This window comes from Equus quagga, chromosome 10 (genome assembly GCF_021613505.1).
Source record: "Equus quagga isolate Etosha38 chromosome 10, UCLA_HA_Equagga_1.0, whole genome shotgun sequence".
Lineage (NCBI taxonomy): Eukaryota > Metazoa > Chordata > Mammalia > Perissodactyla > Equidae > Equus > Equus quagga.
Genome location: NC_060276.1, coordinates 29,116,084 through 29,136,164, shown reverse-complemented (window position 1 = coordinate 29,136,164; position 20,081 = coordinate 29,116,084). Strand labels below are relative to the sequence as shown.

The 20,081-nt window shown below is 36.5% G+C and overlaps 1 protein-coding gene across 1 annotated transcript in view; it reads left to right on the top strand.

The window, feature by feature from the left end:
• The window catches only part of WDR44 (WD repeat domain 44), a 71,952-nt gene that overhangs the window by 33,603 nt on the left and 18,268 nt on the right, over positions 1-20,081 (top strand). Inside the window, exons 4-12 of the mRNA XM_046673893.1 lie at positions 3,759-4,401; positions 4,899-5,029; positions 6,150-6,245; positions 7,505-7,641; positions 8,441-8,524; positions 12,212-12,318; positions 13,081-13,232; positions 14,837-14,975; positions 15,707-15,771. Of these exons, the coding sequence (XP_046529849.1) occupies positions 3,759-4,401; positions 4,899-5,029; positions 6,150-6,245; positions 7,505-7,641; positions 8,441-8,524; positions 12,212-12,318; positions 13,081-13,232; positions 14,837-14,975; positions 15,707-15,771 (1,554 nt within the window). The remainder of the gene's footprint in view (positions 1-3,758; positions 4,402-4,898; positions 5,030-6,149; positions 6,246-7,504; positions 7,642-8,440; positions 8,525-12,211; positions 12,319-13,080; positions 13,233-14,836; positions 14,976-15,706; positions 15,772-20,081) is intronic.

Genomic DNA, 20,081 nt, shown 5'->3' with positions numbered 1-20,081 from the left:
TATTGCTACTCTTGAGGTTACTACCAAGAGTTAAAGGTATTGAAAAGCTCAGTGCAGCAAATTTTGGTATCTTTAGGAGTTAGAGGTTACAAGAAGTCGTTATTCTGATAGTGCCTTTGATAGCTTTTAAAGAATTGATTCTATGAAGCTTCGGAGTTTGATTTACTAGAAGAGACTGAGCACAAGATAAAAATTTTGACAATAGATAGTTTACAGTACCAGGATAAAATCCAAGGAGAAAGATGGTGTGTGTTCATAGTTTTCAGTGTTTTCTGTGCCTTGGGCACTGTTCTAGCTAGTAGATTTCCAGAGACTAACAAGATGGCACATTCTCTACCCCACAGTTTCTCAACAGTGACACTTTGGGCTGGGTAATTCTTTATTGTGGAGGGAAAGGGGGAGACTGCTCTGTGCATTGTAGGATGTTTACCAGCATCCCTGGCTTCTACCCACTAGATGTCAATGGATCCCCCCAACCCCTACCCCATTGTGACAACTGAAAATGTCTCCAGACATCACCAAATGTCTGGGGAGAGATGCTAGGCAAAATCGCCTCCAATGGAGAGCCGTTGTTCTACCCTTATGGAATTTAGAAATGTAATGAACCATATATTTTAATATTGATTATACTTTTTCCTTTAAAAGGAAAAATTTCCTTTTTGGAAGAAATGAGACTGTGTATCAGCATAAATAAGATAACAAGAGTAGTACCATTTTTTTTTTTTTAATCGGAAATTACCCACAATTCTCCGCTTAAATAGCTGTCTTGATTTTTCAGCATTCCCTTCTGGTTCTCACTCATTCTCATACTTTTTTTTCTTTTCTTTTTTTTTTCCCCTAATTGTAGTATAGATAGAATTTTATATTCTACCTTTTCCTCTTACCATTTTTAGATTTTCATGTTTCTACACAATTTCAATAGTTTTCACTTGATGTATCAGTTTCCATCAAGCAAATGTATTTCAATGTGTCTAGCTATTTTTATTATGGAAAACTTGAAATGTTTCTGTTTTTTCCACTAGAAGTTTTCTTTCCCTTTTTAAGAATTTTTTCTTAGGATAAATTACAAATGGATAACTATCTATAGTTAGTAGTAAAAGAAGGTGACTTCTAAGGAGAGATTAGAAGCTGAAAAAATAGTGAGTAAACACTAGGGGCCATAGATTCTTTAGACTCTAGGTATCACTTTTTAAGTTCTAGCCTTTTCAGTTGAATTAAATGTCACACATTAATGATAAAGGCTGTGGGGATATACCCTTGACCAGGATACGATCCCTCTCCCCAGTAGCTTACATTTTAGTAGAGGAAATTGAATAAACACAAAACTAAATGTAATAAGTGTTCAAATAAGCTTACAAACTTTTATAAGAACACTGAGGGGGAGACTTTACTTCCTGCTTCAAGGTAGGAGTGGGAGGAGTTCATAGAGGAAGTAGCATCTAAGCTGGTTCGTGATGACTAGGTAAGATTTGGGCAGGTGGAGATGGGAAAGACATAACCAAAGGCAAGGAGAGGAGGAGTGTGCAGAATGTTTGAGGATGAGTCTAGAGCCAATGATAAGGCCAGATTAAGGAAATGCCTCTTATGTCATACTAAAACATCTGGTTTTTATTTTATGGTGGCTGGCAAAGCAAGAGGTTCTTGAAGCAGGGAGGTGATGTGAAGCAAATAGTTGCTTTAGCATGATCATTTCTGTGTTGATCTTGATGCTCCCTGTTCTCTTGGTCTTTCCCTCCTTGCTACCCCTGAATCTAGAAAAACATACAGGGCTAGGCACTGTAAATAGATGCTATGGAAGCATATCAAGAGGTAGAAAAAATGAGCCTTGTTTTCCAGGAACTAATTATCTGGTGTGGAGAAAATGTTTATACAGAGCTAGCCCATATACTACCTTGTATTTATATTATAGTTCATACTGTAATGGACAGTAAGAATGATGGGAGTTCAGAGAAGGGAGAGATTGTTCTCAGATAAGGGATTAGGGAAGACATGATTTTCAACCTCATTTTAACCCCTTAGGGCATAGGCCTTTCCATTATGCATAGTGATTATTTCAAACCTTTACATTCATCTCACGCTCACTATGCCCACTTGGATCCTGCTCACTTTCACCAGATAACCTTGTTTCCCACTGCACGTAGGCATTAGAGGCTAAGGAGCCTGAATTCACTCCTTCCCATTGTCTCTCACTTCTCTTACCTGCAAGCTTGTTTTCTTCTTTTACCTCTTTTTCGTGTCATTGCTGAGAGTTTAGTATTCTTTTTTTTTCCTGTCCAAAGTAGCATTGTATAATATAAAGAACACTGGATTTCTGAGAGAAACCTGGATTTCAGTTTTGATTTTGTAGTTTACTAGCTGTGGGACCTTGGGCAAAATTCTTACTGCCTTTATCTCAGATTCCTGCATTGGTAGAAGAGAGAGAGTCTAGCTACCTCACAAGGCCTGTGTGATGATTAGGTAGAAAATGTGTGTGCTGGGTCTAATGCACAGTAGACCCTCTTTCCTTTCTTCTCCAGAACTGTGTCTTCCTTTCCCTTGGCTCCTTCCCCGCAGCTTATAAAAATGCTGGGTCACTTTGTTGTAGCCTCTTTCATTTGTAGCCAAACTTTTTGAAAATGTAGACTGTGCTGTCTCTATGTCTTCATCTCGTATTCATTCTTAAATCCACTGTAATCTGATTTCTGTTATCACTAAGATACTCAGTGCTCAGTAACCTCCTAATTGACAAATTAAGTGGACTCTAGTTGATATTACTCTGGTAATAGTCAAGTAAGTCTAGGGTAAAAATTTGAAGCTTGAGAAAAATTAATATATGGAATATGTTGGGAAGCAAGGGATGACTATTATTGAGCAGCAGTAATATCCACTTCAAGTTAGCACGAATTTGTGGTAAGCCAGATCAGGATGATTCTGTGACACATTCTGTTAACTTTCTGGGGCCAAGGAATTGAAAAAGCAGAATGGTTGAGTGTGGTGGAAAGATAAGTGAGCTGGGAGACTTAATGTGTTAATAATGACAGGACTGAGTAGAAAATAGATTTTCTCCTAAGTGTTGGTAGAAGACGTAGAAAACCAATCTGTATTTTTCAGCTACACATAAAAAATAAAAGGGAGCTGGGAGTTTGAACTCTTCTCAGGTCCTGCCATCTATCTGAATAGTGGGGCATTAGATGTAGTCTGTTTAAGAATGTTAATCTCCCTGCATCTGCTGGCTTTTCCTGTCATAGGCTTGAGTTCAGAGCTAAACAACTTGAATTCTTGTTCTAGGTGGTTTTGATTCTCATGGTTTTGTTAACTAGGCTCAAACCAACAAGCTGTTACTGCAACTAACTTGGCCTAAATATGTAAGTGAACTATGACAAGAAGAGTCTGAATGTAAATTTAGGTTTGAACTTTATTTTACAGGATTGGTTGAAATTTTGTGATTCACTTATTTACACAGATTCCCTATTATAATGGTTAAGAGTGTGGATTCTGGGACCAACCTCCCTGGTTTTATGCCAGCTTCTTCACTTCCTAGCTTTGTGACCTTGGACAAATCACTTGATCCCTCTGTGCCTTAGTTCCCTGCTTCGTATAATGATGATAGTAAGAGTGCTATCTCATAAGGTTCTTGAAAAGATTAAAAGATTAAAAAAGATTAAAAAGTGTTAAGAACATTGTCTGGCACATAGTGAGTACTGTATAAATGATTAGCTATTATAATGTTCTTGTAGATAGCTTTATTTTTTAAAAACTGTTTTTTAACCTTTCATCAGATTATTGAAAGTATTATTGAGGAGAGTCAGAAAGTACTACAGCTTGAAGATGACTCTTTGGATTCCAAAGGAAAAGGACACTCTGATCAGGCTACTGCAAGTCCTATCGTGGCAGGAACAGATCTTAGCAATATTCCTGGACTGTTAGCCATAGATCAAGTACTACACGAAGATTCCAAAAGGGCAGAGAGTCAGAATGTATTTGAAGAAACTGAATTAGAATCAAAAAAAAGTTTTCCTTCTGATGACACCAGTGAGAAGCCAGTAGATGAAACCGCTAAGGTAACTGAAATAAGTTCAGCTGAGCAGCTTAATGTTAATGTGCCTGAAACTGAAACAGAAGTATTGAACAAAGAAGCCATGGAAGTCAAAGGAAGTGATGTTCTAGAACCTGCATCCTCAAACTCCTTACCTACTAAAGATTTTGCTGCCGTGGAAGAAGTGGCTCCTGCCAAACCCCCAAGGCAACTTACTCCAGAGCCTGACATAGTGGCTAGTACAAAGAAGCCTGTTCCAGCGCGCCCACCCCCTCCAACTAATTTCCCGCCTCCTAGACCCCCACCTCCATCTCGACCTGCACCACCACCAAGAAAAAAGAAAAGCGAATTGGAGTTCGAGGCTCTTAAAACGCCTGATCTAGATGGCAAGTATTAATTGAGAAATAACTATTTTTGTGGGGAGATTTTTGAATTGAAACTGTTTACCTTTCTGGTTTTGTTGAGTTGATGCTGTGTACAACCATGTTGGTGACTGAAGTATAAAAATTATTATTTTAGTAATAAAAAGTGAAACATGTACATTGGTGATGTTACATTACTATAATTGAACATTTCAGCTGACTTCAGACTTTCAAATCTGTTGTCATTGGAGAACCAGCGTGGGGTGGTGAAAAGAACACAGGATTTGGAGACCTAAGATTTGAATTCAAGTCTTAGATCTTTTAATGTATAAGTTGTATAGCCTTGAGGAATTTAAATAACTTGTTTGAATACTGGTCTCCCCATATATAAAATGAGAGTAATAAAACTACTTTCCTTACAGGATTGTTATAAGAATCAGACAAATAGGGGTTAAAGCACTTTTCAAGCTATCTATAAGATTCTATATAAATATTAGTTATTATTATTATTATTATTGCAGTACCCAAAGAGAATATTACATCTGAAACTCTCCTAACTGCGAACATGGCTTCAGAGAGTACAGTCAAGGATTCTCAGCCTTCTCTTGATTTGGCAAGTGCTACCAGTGGAGATAAGATAGTTACTGCCCAGGTTGGTGAATTTGTGTTATATTTGATATAGGCTTTATCAGCTTTCTGCAACTGGCTGGTTTGTTGATTGTCAAACCTTTCTTCTGCAAGCCAAATATTTCCTTGTTCCCAAAACCTGGCCTGCTTACATCCCTTGTTCAGCTCTGCTACTAAGTAGCTGGGCGAATCTAGCAAGTTATAACATCTGAGTCTCAGATGCCCCATTGCTAAAATGGGGGGGAAACCTGCCTTGAAGCTTTCTTACAAGGATGAAATGAGCTAAAGTATGCCAAGTACCTGGCATGTAGTCGCCATTCAAAAAACAACAGATGCTGCTATTTGTAATATTATTGATATTAATAAACATCAGCTACAGTCTTTGTTAACCTGACCTATATTGGTCAAAATTGGGGACTTTTACTTTTTATAATTTCCTTTTCCTAATCATGAAAAGACTTCATACACTAAGCTATATATCTATATATGAGGTAATAGATAGGACTTGACAATATGAATTTTTACCATAGCCAAATTCTGGAACTCAAGGATTACTTATGTGATAGCTGTGGTTGGGGTAGGTTAGCATACTGGGAGATAAGACACTATAGTCTTACAGCAGCCTTAGAGCAGAGGTTGGCAGTGACCTGTTTTTTAGCATCCCCAAGCTAAGAATGGTCTTTACATGTTTAAAGAGTTGTTAAAAAAAAAAAAAAAAAAACAGAGTATGCGACAGACACTATATGTGAAGCAAAAAGCCTAACATACTTGCTATCTGGCTGTTTACAAAAAAAGTTGTCTAACCCCTGTTTTCGAGATATGCACACGTACAGCCCTGATTAATGGCAGTCTTAGGGCTGGCATTCTCCTAGTGGAGAATTGCTTTTGGGCCAGGTTCAAACAGAACATTTATTTGCTTTCAAAACTACTAATATATTATTTCATGGGCAGCAGTAGTTTTGGTCCCAATGTTTTTAAACATGCTGGGAGTAATAAAGAACTGAAATGGAGTGTTCCATTTAAATTTTCAGTAGGCTCCATTATCTGAATTATGGAATTCTTTAGAACTATGTGTGGTAATGAATAATTAAATATTTACAGAAATTGACTCAGTCTACTTTCTGTTTATAAAATTATAATTTCAGGAAAATGGAAAAGGACCTGATGGGCAGACAATAGCAGGTGAAGTGATGGGCCCTCAGAGACCTAGATCCAACTCTGGGAGAGAGCTTACTGATGAGGTACAATTAGATTTCTTTTGTTCTTAAAAACAAAATATAAAAATTATAATGGGAAGATGGAAAAGTTCTGGAGATGAATGATGGTGATGGTTGCATGGCAGTGTGGATGTAATGCCACTGAACTATACAATTAAAAATTGTTAAAATGGTAAATTTTATATTAAGTATATTTTACTATGATTAAAAAATCTTTTTAAGTTTATTGCTGTTAGGCAAAAATAATCATGATGTAGAAGAAAAAATGGAAATTGAAGATTGTCTTACTTTTTGTTTTTTTAATATGCTGGAGTTTGCAGTTCTGACTTAAACTTACCCTTGCACACAATTATATAGTGGAATAAATGTATTGAAAGCAAGACCTATGTTATATAGAAAGTAGGCTTAAAAAGAACTTGATGTTGTAGATAGATGATATATAGTATATGCAAACTCAGTGCTTCTTACCATTAAAATTTAATATATATCTATTGGCCAAATTATTCAGAAGGAAGTTTTGTAGCAAAATCTTCGTTTTCATTTATTTTAAACATCACGTTTAAAAATATTGTTCTTTGGAAAACAGTTTGGCAGTTTCTCAAAATATTGAACATTGAGTTACCATGACCCAGCAATTCCATTCCAATGGATACACCAAAGAGAAATGAAAATGTATGTCCACACCAAAAATGTACAGAGTTGTCCATAATAGCCAAAGTGTGGAAACAACAAACATCCATTGCTGATGAATGGATAAATAAAATGTGGTATATCCATCCACGTGCACTGTTTTTTGGCAATTAAAAGGAATGAAGTTCTGATACTTGCTGCAGTGTGAATGAACCTTGAAAACATCTTGCTAAGTGAAAGAAACCAGTCACAAAGACCACATGCTATATGATTTAATTCATATGAAATGTCCGGAATAGGCAAATCCGTAGAAACAGAAAGTAGATGACTGGTTGCCAGGGGCTGGGAGAAGAGGGGAATGAGATATGACAGCTAATGGGGATGGGGTTTCTTTTTGGGGTAGTGGAAATGTTCCACACTTAGATAATGGTGATGGTTGCACAGCTCTGTGAATGTACTCAAAACCATTGAATTATACACCTTAAATGAGTGCATTTTGCAGTTTGTGAATTTTGTCTCACTAAAAATGTTAAAAATTATTGTACACAGGACTGAATGTATCTAGAAGGTCGTTAGCTTAAATGTTTGAGGATTTTGTAGCCTCAGAAAGATAATTAAATTATAGGTCCTCTTGGTGTTATTTTTTACTTCAGGAAATTTTAGCCAGTGTAATGATTAAGAACCTGGATACTGGAGAAGAAATACCTTTGAGTCTTGCGGAAGAGAAACTGCCAACAGGTATTAATCCTCTCACTCTACACATCATGAGAAGGACTAAGGAATATGTAAGGTATGGCCTAATGTTATTATTTATCATTTGTAGTATTTCAGAGTGGTAAAGATTTCTCTGTTTGTGAACTATGACAGTTCCTAATTTGATTTCGTTGTCTTTTTTTTTTTTAATTTGGGATTAAAACAGAGTTTATGTATGTATTCTTAAACTTTGTTCTCTCTTAAGACTACAATTACTCGGGAAAAATAGTATGTATCTTAAATCCTATAGTATTTTGTTCCTTCTTTTAAAATGATTTATATTATACTAGAGACAGTATTAAAACATGTTCAGGCTAAAAAGCTATGTGGAATGAATACCTGGTCTTCTGAAATCTTGCTTTAAGAATCAGAAATTTTATAAATAATTGCATTGTCTTTGTAGGGTCAGGAAATGGCTTTAGAGTCAGGTGATGGTCTTTACTGTGAGATGTACGTAGATCTAAGGAATAATTTCTGTGAAAGCAAAGCTTTTTAAAATTTAATAAATGATGTGCCTGATGAGTGAGGAGGAAGATATTTACAAGTTAATTTGTCATTTCTGTTTCGCACGTTTTGCCCAGCAAAAAGCCTTGTTTGTAGTAGGTTTTTTCATAAGTTCCTAAATTTTGTACATTGTAGCTTGCTTAAAGATTCTATTCTTTGATTTGTCACATCTTTAAATTCTCAGTCATCATTTAAGTTAGATTTCTATAAAGCATGTTAACATACTTTTTTCTTATTCTGATTAGCTAATTATATAATAAGTTTACATAGAGATTTTTGAGAAGTGTAGGGGAAATGACTTCTTTTAAAGTGACTTCTTCCCCTTCTTGTAGTAATGATGCAGCACAGTCAGATGATGAAGAGAAGTTACAGTCTCAGCCAACAGATACTGATGGTGGAAGGTTAAAACAGAAAACGTGAGTTACACTGCATCCCTTTTCTTCATTTCAAATTTTTATTAAAAAATATGACAACTACCATACTATTTTAAATCTATGCTCTTTCCAGTTTATGTGTCCGTCCACCACCACCACTGCCTGCCTCTAACCCAGTTCATTGAGGCTGTGTTGGTCATTTTTATAGCATCTGATGTATAGTAAATGGCCGATAAATTTTGCATCCTGCCTGTATTATTTCTGATGGTAGGTACCAAGAGTGTTAGTAGAAGAACATGATTGTCCTCAAAGTTGCCTTTTCCCTTTCTCTTCATCTCTGCCAATTCTGTTTATCTTTCCAAACCCAGCTACTTGAGATCTTCCTGACCACTCCAGTTCACAGCAAATTTCTTCCTTTCCTCAATTTCAGTGACACCTATAGTCTATATAATTTACGTTTGCCCTTTATTTTATATTATCTTAAACTGGTTTTTGATTTAAAAAAAACCGAGATAAATGTTAAACAACTAAACTATATGTTGCAAAAGGATTGTGGTCGTACCATCCTTCTGTTTCCCCTCCAGACATCTAGCACAATGGTGAGCATATAGATTTTGCTTTATTCTACATAAGTCACTTAATTGGCAATAATTTTGTCTAAGGCCCAAAGCGAATTTGCTGCTATAATGTGATCTTTTCCTAGTGTGGAAAGTGTATCAAAGAAAGCGTGGAGAATTCTTAGAAAAGGTGTATCCATAATGCAGGCATATGATAACACCTCAGATGTCTGGAGCCTAACTGTCTAGCGATGCCATTATCAGGAATCAGAGAATTAGGAATTATTCATGAGACAGATAAACATCCAGGAGAGATGTTACTCCATGCATTAAAGCTCATCATTTTTCTAAAAGAAAAGCTCTTCAGCTTTATTCAAAGCCATTATACATAGTTCTTACATAATTTTTTAAAAATCTAGTCATCTGGTGTCTGAGCTCACAGCAAAATAGAAGCAGCAAACTATGTAAGTCAATACATGAAACTGTCAGGTGATATTTTGCTTGCAAGAGAGGAATCAGAAAAATGATAAAAGGACTCATACATACCACAACATTCCATATGGCAGTGCTTTCCACTTTTTCTTATGTCACAATACACATAGAACATAGTAATATTTGCACTGAATGCTGGGGTAAACCGATGAGTCAGCTGGTGGCCAGAAGAGACTGGCTCAAGTTTCTGGCTTCCCTGGGCCTTCCCTGTTGCCTTGAAGGCTGAGAGGGGGAACTAATATTATGACCCACCTGCCATTCATTTGAAAAACCCTCCATGTATTAAAGAACAGTAAAGATGGTAACTGGCCCTATTTATTAAGGAAAAACTTATTGAACATTAAGTGCTATTGAAGAAGGCACAAAAGTATGTATTTTAGAAATATTCTCATCCAAAATGATTAAAATATCTGTTTTTTTGCTTAAAGTAGTAGTAAACCTATAGTTATACAGAAAATATAACTTCAGAGTTACAGATAGCAGAGACCATATAGTAATTTTTAAAGTGGTTTATCATCTGTGTTTTCTCATTATCAGAAGTAATACAGAAATGCATAAAATAGAAAATGAAAGTCTCTCATACTCTCACCCCTGGAAATAATCAGTGTTAATAATTAGACATATGCTCCATAGAATTTTTTTTCTCACAAAAGTGGGATTATACTGTGTCTATAGTTTGTCAACTTGCTTTTTTTTTCCCTCTTTCTTCACTGTTTGTTTAAATGAGACAAAATGCTCAATGAGCTATAGGCCTGGTCTTATTTATTTATTTTTTGCAGTTCAGATGATATTTAATATTTAAAATTGATTTGTAAAATTAAGCCATTGAAAATTCAATTGCAGTAAACTATCAAAACAATATTTTTCAGCTTGTCGCTCTAAATTAACACATTTTACCTTTATTATTTGTTAAAAATTTATTGATTTTTATTTGTATAGAAATCAATTCAAATATTAACATTCCTTATGTAAGTTCTGATACGTATTTTGGGATCATACAAGAAAGAAAATGTTTTCCTTGCATTGGAATCAACTTGTTTTTTTTAAATATCTAATATGTAATGGACATCTTTTCATATCAGTACCGATAGTAATAGTAAATATATTGGAGTCTTTCTGTCAATCAGATATGGGAGTTAGATGCTGCAGATACAATAGTTAAGAAGACAGTCACAGTCTCTGCCCCCATAGAGCTTCCACTTAAATCGGAGAAACAGACACTAAACGTGTAATTACCAAGATAAATCTAACTACATTTATAGTAATTACTATAAAAGAAATGTGTGGGGTGCTGTGAGTGTGTATAAGAGGAAAACCTGTTGTTCTAAAGAGTCAAGGGAGGCTTTTTTGAGAGAGAGCTGTTTGGTCCAAGACCTAAAAGATAAATGGAAATTAGCAAGGGGAGGAGTGTTCCAGACAGAAATAACCACATGTGCAAAGGCCCTGAGGTGACTAAGCTTAGCACATTTAGAGAACTGAGGTTTGCCTCATTTATTTTATTGTACTCCATTTGTCAAGATATGTCATCAGTTATTTATCCATTCTTTTGTTAATGAAAATTCAGTTGATCTATACTTTTTCCTATTCTAAACAATGCAGCAGTGGACATCTTTGTATATATAGTTTAGCAACTTTTTCAAATACTATCCTTAATCTCATGAGCTCCCATGAATTGGTGAAAATTTCCCCCTGATTTTAAATTTTGTTTTCATTTTAAATATCGTGTACTGTGCTTTGTATTTTAAAATCTTAATATATGAGATTTGAGACTTAGATAATTGAAAAAGCAATAAGTAAGTTCTATTTATGAAAGTTTGAGGTGCATACTTGCATTACATTATATTTGGGAATACCTACTGGGAAAGCTCAGCCTAACTGTATTGCACGCAAATAACCCAAACTGAAAGAGAAGGGACAGGGGCCATCTTAGGCTACCAAAGCATTCTATTTTGTAAGTAAATACCTCTCTACAGTTTCTTTTTATTGGTAAATGTATTTTTGAAGATGACTCTCTAAAGCAGTCTTCTCAAAGCAGTTACTCATTGCAAACTCATGGCCTCACCCTAGACCCTCTAAATTGGATGATCTGTGGATGGGGCCCAGCTATCTGCACTGTAAACACTCCCTCCCACCCCATTGCCGCCAGCTGATTATTTTTCACCATTGAAAAGCAGTGCTCTGGAGTACATGGTATTGTACACTGGGGGGACGTGCTGTGTTTCCTTTGTTATCATATTGACTTGAATATATTTATTCCATAGAACAAGGGATTGAGAAACTCAAAGATCTACTATTTATGTAAAAAAGGAGTTATTTCAAAATAATACACTTTACCAGTCACAGCTAATGAGATTATCTATGAATTGTTGAACTTTTTTTCTTTTTTTGAGGAAGATTATCCCTGAGCTAACATCTGCCGCCAATCCTCCTCTTTTTGCTGAGGAGGACTGGCCCTGAGCTAACATCGTGCCCACCTTCATCTACTTTATATGTGGGACGCCTACCACAGCATGGCATGCCAAGCGGTGCCATGTCTGCACCCGGGATCCGAACTGGCGAATCCCGGGCTGCCAAAGTGGAACGTAACCACGGCGCCACTGGGCTGGCCCCTGAATTGTTGGACTTTTGCAGTTAGTTGAGTTAATAAGAAATAATTTTGGTTTTTTGTACTTTTGATAAGGACTCAACTAAAGAAGTTCCTAGGAAAATCAGTAAAGAGAGCAAAGCACCTTGCTGAGGAATATGGTGAACGTGCTGTGAATAAGGTTAAAAGTGTTAGAGATGAAGGTAAGTGAATAGAACATTTCAACTGAATATTTAGTTTATTTGTAATCATCTGAATTTAACCTGTAGTTTATAAGAAGCATTCTATTTCATTGAAAGTAATAAACTTTTTTATAGGTAATATCTTAGTATTTCAATAAATGATGTTACCCTCGCTATCACTTAATTTTATGAGCAGGAAGCAAAATGAATATATGCATCTTAAACATGAATTTGTACATACTTTGTGACTGTGGCAACATGGAAGGGTTAAGTGTTCAATAATCAGTTGCAAATTAGTTTTGTAAGGCTTTTAGTTTTTAAATATTTTCAAGATTAGGTAAATTTTCTAAATTTGCACAGATCTTAACTTCCTATGCCTTTGTCATGATTCTACTTGTTTGGTTTATTTAATAAACGCACATATAGTACTTACTCTTTGTCACACACTGGTCTAAGCACTTTCACCTGTATTAACTCATTTAATCCTCATAAAAACCCTATGAGGTAAGTACCATTATTATCAGCATTTTATAGATGAAAAAACTGAGGCACAGAAAGGTCAAGTACCTTGCCTGTGGTCACACCAATAATAAATGACAGAGCTGGATTTGGACTCAGGCAAACTGGCACCAGACTCCATGCTCCTAACTAATATGCTATTTAGTAATAGACAGATTTTGCTTTTCCATTTAATGAATTTTCTCGGTAAGCAGTGGGTTTGAAAATATGATAGTAGCTACATCTACGTTAGCTAGTGATGATTTCTGTTGCTTTTCTATTCAGTGTTTCATACTGATCAAGATGATCCTTCATCAAGTGATGATGAAGGAATGCCGTACACAAGACCAGTTAAATTTAAAGCAGCGCATGGTTTCAAAGGACCTTATGATTTTGATCAGATCAAAGTGGTGCAAGATCTTAGTGGTGAACATATGGTAAGTAACCTTTTTATTTTTCAGGATTGCTTCTGTTTTCATTGAGAGAATTACTTTGGCTTTTATAGAGCTGATCTCTTCTTATGTGATGTAGTGTTTCTACCTGCCTCGAGAAGAGTGAATTGATATTAATATGATTTAATGAATAGGTAATGAAGAGTCTATCTGAATTATTCAAGAAGTGAGTTATCGCATAAATAAACTCTAGGCCTGTGTTATTAAGAAAGCTATGTAAAGGTACCACACTTTAAAGCAGTTAAGTTAGAGAGTAGTCTATCACTTTGAAAAATGTTTAAAATGGTCCCTGGTAGATTTTAAATAATTTACACAAATATTTTAGAAGCTCAATATATTTTGTAAAGTGACAGCTAGAACAAGGAGAGAGGTAGAGGCACAAGTTCTCTATCAGAGTTAAAATGTATCAAAGTAGATAAAGTGCACAAATTATATTGCAGTTACCCCCTGAAAATGCTGGAAACGCAGAGGAGGCAGTAATAAACTCAGAATTGGATAAATGATGCTGTGGGTCCTTGATCAGGGAATCTATTTATCTATTTAGATTTTAAATCTAAAAATTGGCTTAACTGGAAGGAAGCAACCATGAACATATCAGATGGCAGCCAGATTGGAATTTAAACTTTGGTGCTTATAATCTACACATAAAATATTTGAGTTGGTTATAATAACTTCCTTAAGGAATCCGATTAATTTCCTTGTACTGTATTGATTCTTTTTCATTATTTCCAGTTTGAAGTGCAATCTCATTGTAGTAGGCTCCAAATGACAAATTTCTTAATATACTTGAATTTTGTGGAAATGAATGTTATTTCAGTAAATGAGCTGTTGCCTCTAATTTGGATAATCTTTTTGATCTGCATAGATATATGTTATAATAGTTAAACAGTATTTGTTGTAATAGGATTTGGCTTTTCCAATTTAAGGGTTCACAATCTTTAACCCCGCCCCCCAATGCGTGCACACACGCACGCATGCACACACACACACACTCACATACTCTCTCTCTCTCTGTCTCTTCACCACTGTTTTCAGTATTTATCTGGGAATTCTGGCCATATACTGTGAAACCTTGTTTCTGGGGAGAAAATCGGGATGAGACCATACCATTCCAACACTTCTTCTAAATGCCCAGTGCTGTGAGGGTCACTGCTAAGGTGGTCCTTATTCTTCCCTCAGCCCTGGTCAGGAGTCGTTAGTGCTATGCTATGCTGAGGACTCTGCCCCCTCCTATCCCACACCCCCTTATAGTTATCTAGGAGACTGAGATCCCAAACTAGGATTTGGGCTTTTACTGTGAAGATTTCTGGCCACCTCAGAACTCTCTGTTTCCATTAATATGTGGACAAGCTTTGGAGTCTTGAAGTTGTTAGTTTAGATTGTGGCAAACTGCGACTATCTTATCCTGCCTTTCTTCTAAAAGTCCCTCTTTGTGGCATTGTTGCACCATTGGACTCTTGGCTTTAAGTGGTGTTAGTAATGTGAGCATTATCTTAGTATGTATAATTTGGCATTATTTTTTACTTTGGCTTAAAAATCATGTCTCAACTTTTAAAGTAATAACTTTGAACGTTCCTTTGTTTTCATAGGGAGCTGTTTGGACCATGAAATTTTCTCACTGTGGCCGATTACTTGCCTCAGCTGGACAAGACAATGTAGTGAGAATATGGGCTTTAAAAAATGCTTTCGACTATTTCAACAATATGCGAATGAAGTACAATACTGAAGGTATTTTTTATTTATTTGTGGGCTTTAAAAATCTAGAGACATCTGGTATTTGTACATTTTAGGTATAATCCCTCTTATCTGGCAATCATTTGCAGCAACCACTACTTTCCGTAATAGCCACAAACCTAAAAGTAAGACAGAAGTCAACGGCAAAAAGCACTTAGCCGTGTGGAAGAAGCTACCACAAAGCTTTTGACTTTATCCCTTTTCAGGTGTGGGGCAGAACCCCTGTATACCTGCGGACTTTAGTAGCCCTGTAGGTATTGCTTGCATCATGTTATAATACATAATTCAAGGTGATAATGAGTTGACAAAAAGTTAAACTATGTTTACTGTACATTTCTTTTATTGTCCTTCCTGGAGCAGAAAGACTATTTTCAGTGGCCCTGGAGTCTTACCCTAGCATAGACCCTTTCTGCCCCTTTATTGTTCATCTTGCTACTTGTTGTGATTAACAAGAACGCATTCACTATGAGTAATGAGGATTTAACAGTATTTTGTAAATTGGGGAAATGGTTAAGCTATTTTATAAGGATTTTATATAAAAATGATAAAAGCAAATATTTTGGTGCTCAAAGAGTGAATGCTTCACTTGTTTAAAATGATGTATTTTTCCAGAATGTTACATTCTATGACTATTAATTAGGTATTACTGTGTCATTATTTCTGGTTGATGTTTTTTTTGTGTCTGTGTGTACATACATGTCTTTTTACAATTATTATGTTTTTAGGACGTGTGTCCCCGTCACCTTCTCAGGAAAGTCTAAATTCATCAAAATCTGATACAGATACAGGGGTACGTTCATTATTTTATGGTTACTATTGTTAAATACTGTGATTTGCTTTGTCTACCATAAAGTGCCTTATCATTTATCAGAAATTACAGTTGCATGAAAGCAGTTAATTAAAATTAAGATACATTAGAAACAAAAGTTTCTTCTATTAGAATTGGTAAATGAAAAATTGTGATGCTTAAAGGTTGTCAGGCAGTCAATAATATTATTCAAGCTATTAAACTACTAATGTAAACTTAAGTTAAACAAAATCCCCTTCCCTCAATTCCATGTTAGGTTTTTTTTTTTAAATAATGGATACTTAAGAGGTAATTAAGGAAAGAAAAATGATACTGAAATATTTTAATTTTTCCATCTTCTTGGTTCAATAAATGCTTTATCACACAGTTTCAGGTAGTTTAAAATATCTTAATGATTTTCATTTGGTCTCAGAACTGGAGGGTTAAATATAACCAGTTTTAAACCTAAACAGCAGAAAACAAAATATTATTCCAGGCTCTCCCTTGTGCTGCTTATGTATTGATCTAGGCAAGGTTAGTGTAAACAAAGAGAACCGAAAATGTCCACTTGTTCAACAGTATTTTCCTGGGATTTTATTGGCTCTATAGTGTATGACACTAGTTTTTCCCTACTCTAAATGTACTCCTCTCAGCTTTCCATGGTTCTGTTTTTCCTTGTTCTCTTTCTATGTCCCTGCTGTCTCTTCCTCTTCTCCCCCTTAAATTTCGCTGTTTCTCTGAGTTCTGTCGTTGGCCATTCTTAATTGACATATTTGCTGGCTGCCTCCAGTCCTGAACTGGCTTTAGCTCCATAATTCTTGTTTCCTTTAAATAGCTTTATGTTTTTTAATCAAGAATAAGATCTTATTGTGCGTGCTCCTCTTTTCACATAGTAATATAATAGGATCTCTCCACCTTCATGTTCTTCAAGTATGTCAATTAATAGGTCTAAAACTGAACTCCCTCAACAAATGTTTTTTGAGTGCCTGTTGCATGTGCCAGACACTGCTGGATTTTGCAAAATCAAACGAGACATGTTCTCTGGCCTCAGGGACCTTGCTGACTAGTGAAATACATCCACAATTACGGTGTTGGATGGTAATATTCTACAGAAGGTACTGTATGGATATAGGAGTTAACCTTAGGAATCAGGGTGTCAGGAAAGCTTTGATGTTTGAGCGAGGAGTTAACTATGTGAGAGAAGGAAGGAAGGGGCTTATCAGCGAATAGCAGGTGAAGAGGCATGAAGACTGAAAGCGCATGGCATGTTAAAGGTACTACAAGAAATTCCATGTGGCTGAAGCAAAGGGTGCGTGTGTGAGAGTAGTAGGAGAGGTAGGCAGGATTGGGATTTTAAATGGCCTTTTGTGTTACGACATTTGAACTTCATCCTGCAAGCTACGGCGGAGGCGGGGGTTGGACTTTGAAGGGTTTTCATCAAGAACTTATTAAAATGTTCAGATTTTTGTTTTAAAAAGAGCATTCTGGTAGCACTGTAAAGGACCCATTGGATGGGGGCTCCAGGCTAGAGACAACAAGACCACTTTAAGAGCCTGTTAACCCAGGAGAGAAATGAGTGCTTCAATTACGATAGACTATGATAGCAGTGAGTCTAAGAAAACGTAAAGATGCGCTAAATTTGAGAGATGTGAAAGAAGTGAGACCTCTAGGACTTGGTGACTGACCAGCTGGGCTGGTGAGTGAGTAGCCTAGGATGATTCCCAGGTGTCTGGCTTAAGTAACTGGCTAGATGTTAATGGTCATTCACAGAAGTATTTTTTATCATCTACCCACAACCCTGCTTGTCCTCTCTTTTGAACCTTCTTTAATGGCATCATCATCCATAAATTACCTTTTTAACTCAGTCAAAAACCTCTATTACTTTTTCTTCCTTACTCACATATCAAATTAGTTACAAATGCCCCTGGAATTTGTCCCCTCATCCCTCATTGTCACTCATATTGTCTAGGCTCTCCATACTCATTTAACTCTTTGCTGTAGCCTCCTAATTGGTTTTTCCCTCTCTGTTCTTTGCTCAGTTCATTTTCTATACTGCCACCAGGTATTTTTTTCCAAAGTACAGAGTTGACTGCCATTTTGTGATTTAAAATCTTCTGATAGCTCCTTGTCACCTACAGAATAAAGTCCTTCCTTATATTGTCTCATCTTACCTTTTTTTTTTTTAATTCACTTTAGTGGAGCCATTTTATATCACTTGTTTTTGGTGAGGAAGATTGGCTCTGAACTAAAATCTTTGCCAATCTTCCTCCTTTTTTTTCCTCCCCAAAATCCCCTGGTACATAGTTGTATATCCTATCTATAAGTTCTTCTAGCTCCTCTATGTGGGACACTGCCCCAGCATGACCTGATGAGTGGTGCTAGGTCAGTGCCCAGGATCCAAATCTGCAAACCCTGGGCTGCCGAAGTGGAGCACATGAACTTAACCACTCAGCCACAGGGCCGGCCCCTCATCTTACCTTTTTAACCCAGTTCTAATTCCATAGTGCCTGTGCATCCTCCTTGCCATGCTGGATATAGGTCTGTACCCTAAACATTCTTTCACTTTTATGTCTTTGTCCATGCTGTTTGCTTTTCAAGGAATGCCCTCCCTGTCCCCTTTCCTCACAGAGGAAAGCCCTACTTATCCTTCAATATTCAGCTCAAATATCTTATCTTCTCTTATTATTTTCCCTGAATCAAGCAGGCAAAATTGTTCCTCATTCGTGTTCTGACAGTATGTCATATGTACTTTGACATAGGTATTACTTAGTACGTCTTCCTTGGCAGTTTGCCTCACTGGCTAGGCTCTGGGCTGTTTTAAGGCAAAGAACTGTACAGTCGTGCGTCACTTAACGCCAGGAATATGTTCTGAGAAATGCGTCGTTAGGTGATTTCATTGTCCTGTGAACATCCTAGAGTATACTTACATAAACCTCGCTGGAATAGCCTACTACACACCTAGGCTCAATGGTACTGATCTTATGGGACCACTGTCGTATATGCAGTACGTTGTTGACCGAAACATCCTTATGTGGAGCATGACTGTATTTTATAGATCTTAGTATCCTTGGAACCTAACCCCGTGCCTGACTGTGGTAGGCCTGAATCTGTGTTGAATTCCTGCTTCTGTGCCTTTGTCCCTGTTTTCCTTATCTGGATGCCTGCAATCTCCCTTCTTTCTATTCAAAGCTTGCCCGTTCTTCAAGGCCCACTTCCTCCATAAAGCCTTCACTGACTAATGTAACTGTGAAGATTTCAGCTGCTTTGCTTTAGGGAAAAGAGTTTGCTTTTATTAGTTTAATTCACCATACAGTTTCCAGGTATTGATTACTATTAAAAACGGATTATTTGTACCATCTTGTATTATGCTTATTTCAATAATCCTACTTACAGATACTTACTTCCACCCCTCTATACACCCCACCCCCCCCAAAAAAACCTAAGTAACTCCCAGTCTTCTTTGAATGCAAGGCCTTTTAAATGAGGAGCATAGTAGTTCTTTGATGCAAAAAGTAGTGGCCCCCTAGAGTACTGAGCTTTTTTTCTGTAGTAGTTGAATGTCATTTGTAGCTGTTGTTATCAGGAAAAGGTTGTTTGAGGTTTCTTTCACTTCTTTCATTCTATTTGGGAACAGTTAAAAGAGGCCTCTATCTCATATGGCTGTGGAGTTTCCTATCTGGCATTATCTTTGAACCTAGTGCTGGCTGCAGTGAGGCGAAGTAAGCACAATGGAGTTTATTTTCCTGATGTGTGTGTTCTTTTTTCTCATGATAGTGATATCTTATATCTCTTTTGAATTACATTCTCCCTCTTGTCTTCTTAGCATCCGTGTAAAATAGAATACATAAAAGTACTTGTTGTGCAGTTGGGCACACAGAATGGTGCACCCAAGATCACTTACCTACTCTTTGGTCTTGCCAAGCCTAGAATTCTGGCTGTTATGCTGTTTCTATTGATTTCCAAAAGTAGCTCAGTAAACATAAGGAAGAAAGGAAGAGGAGTACGCTTAGTTTGCTCCATTATGCTAGAGACTTGTAAAATGTCCCTTATGCTAAAGACTTGTAAAATTTCTTCTTAGCACTAGAAGTCATTAAGTATGCTGTTTACCTAGAAATTAATGCTTTTCTTGGGTAAATCTGTGTTTGGTGTGCTTGATTAGTAGAACATCAATATGGGGATTATAGCATTTAACTGCTGCTTAGAATTTTTGAGACTAGATTGTAGGGGAGGAAAAAAATTTCCTCTACCGTATTAGGTTCTGCGTAGATCTACTACAAAAATAACCGACAAAAGGCAGATTAACAGAAGCAGTT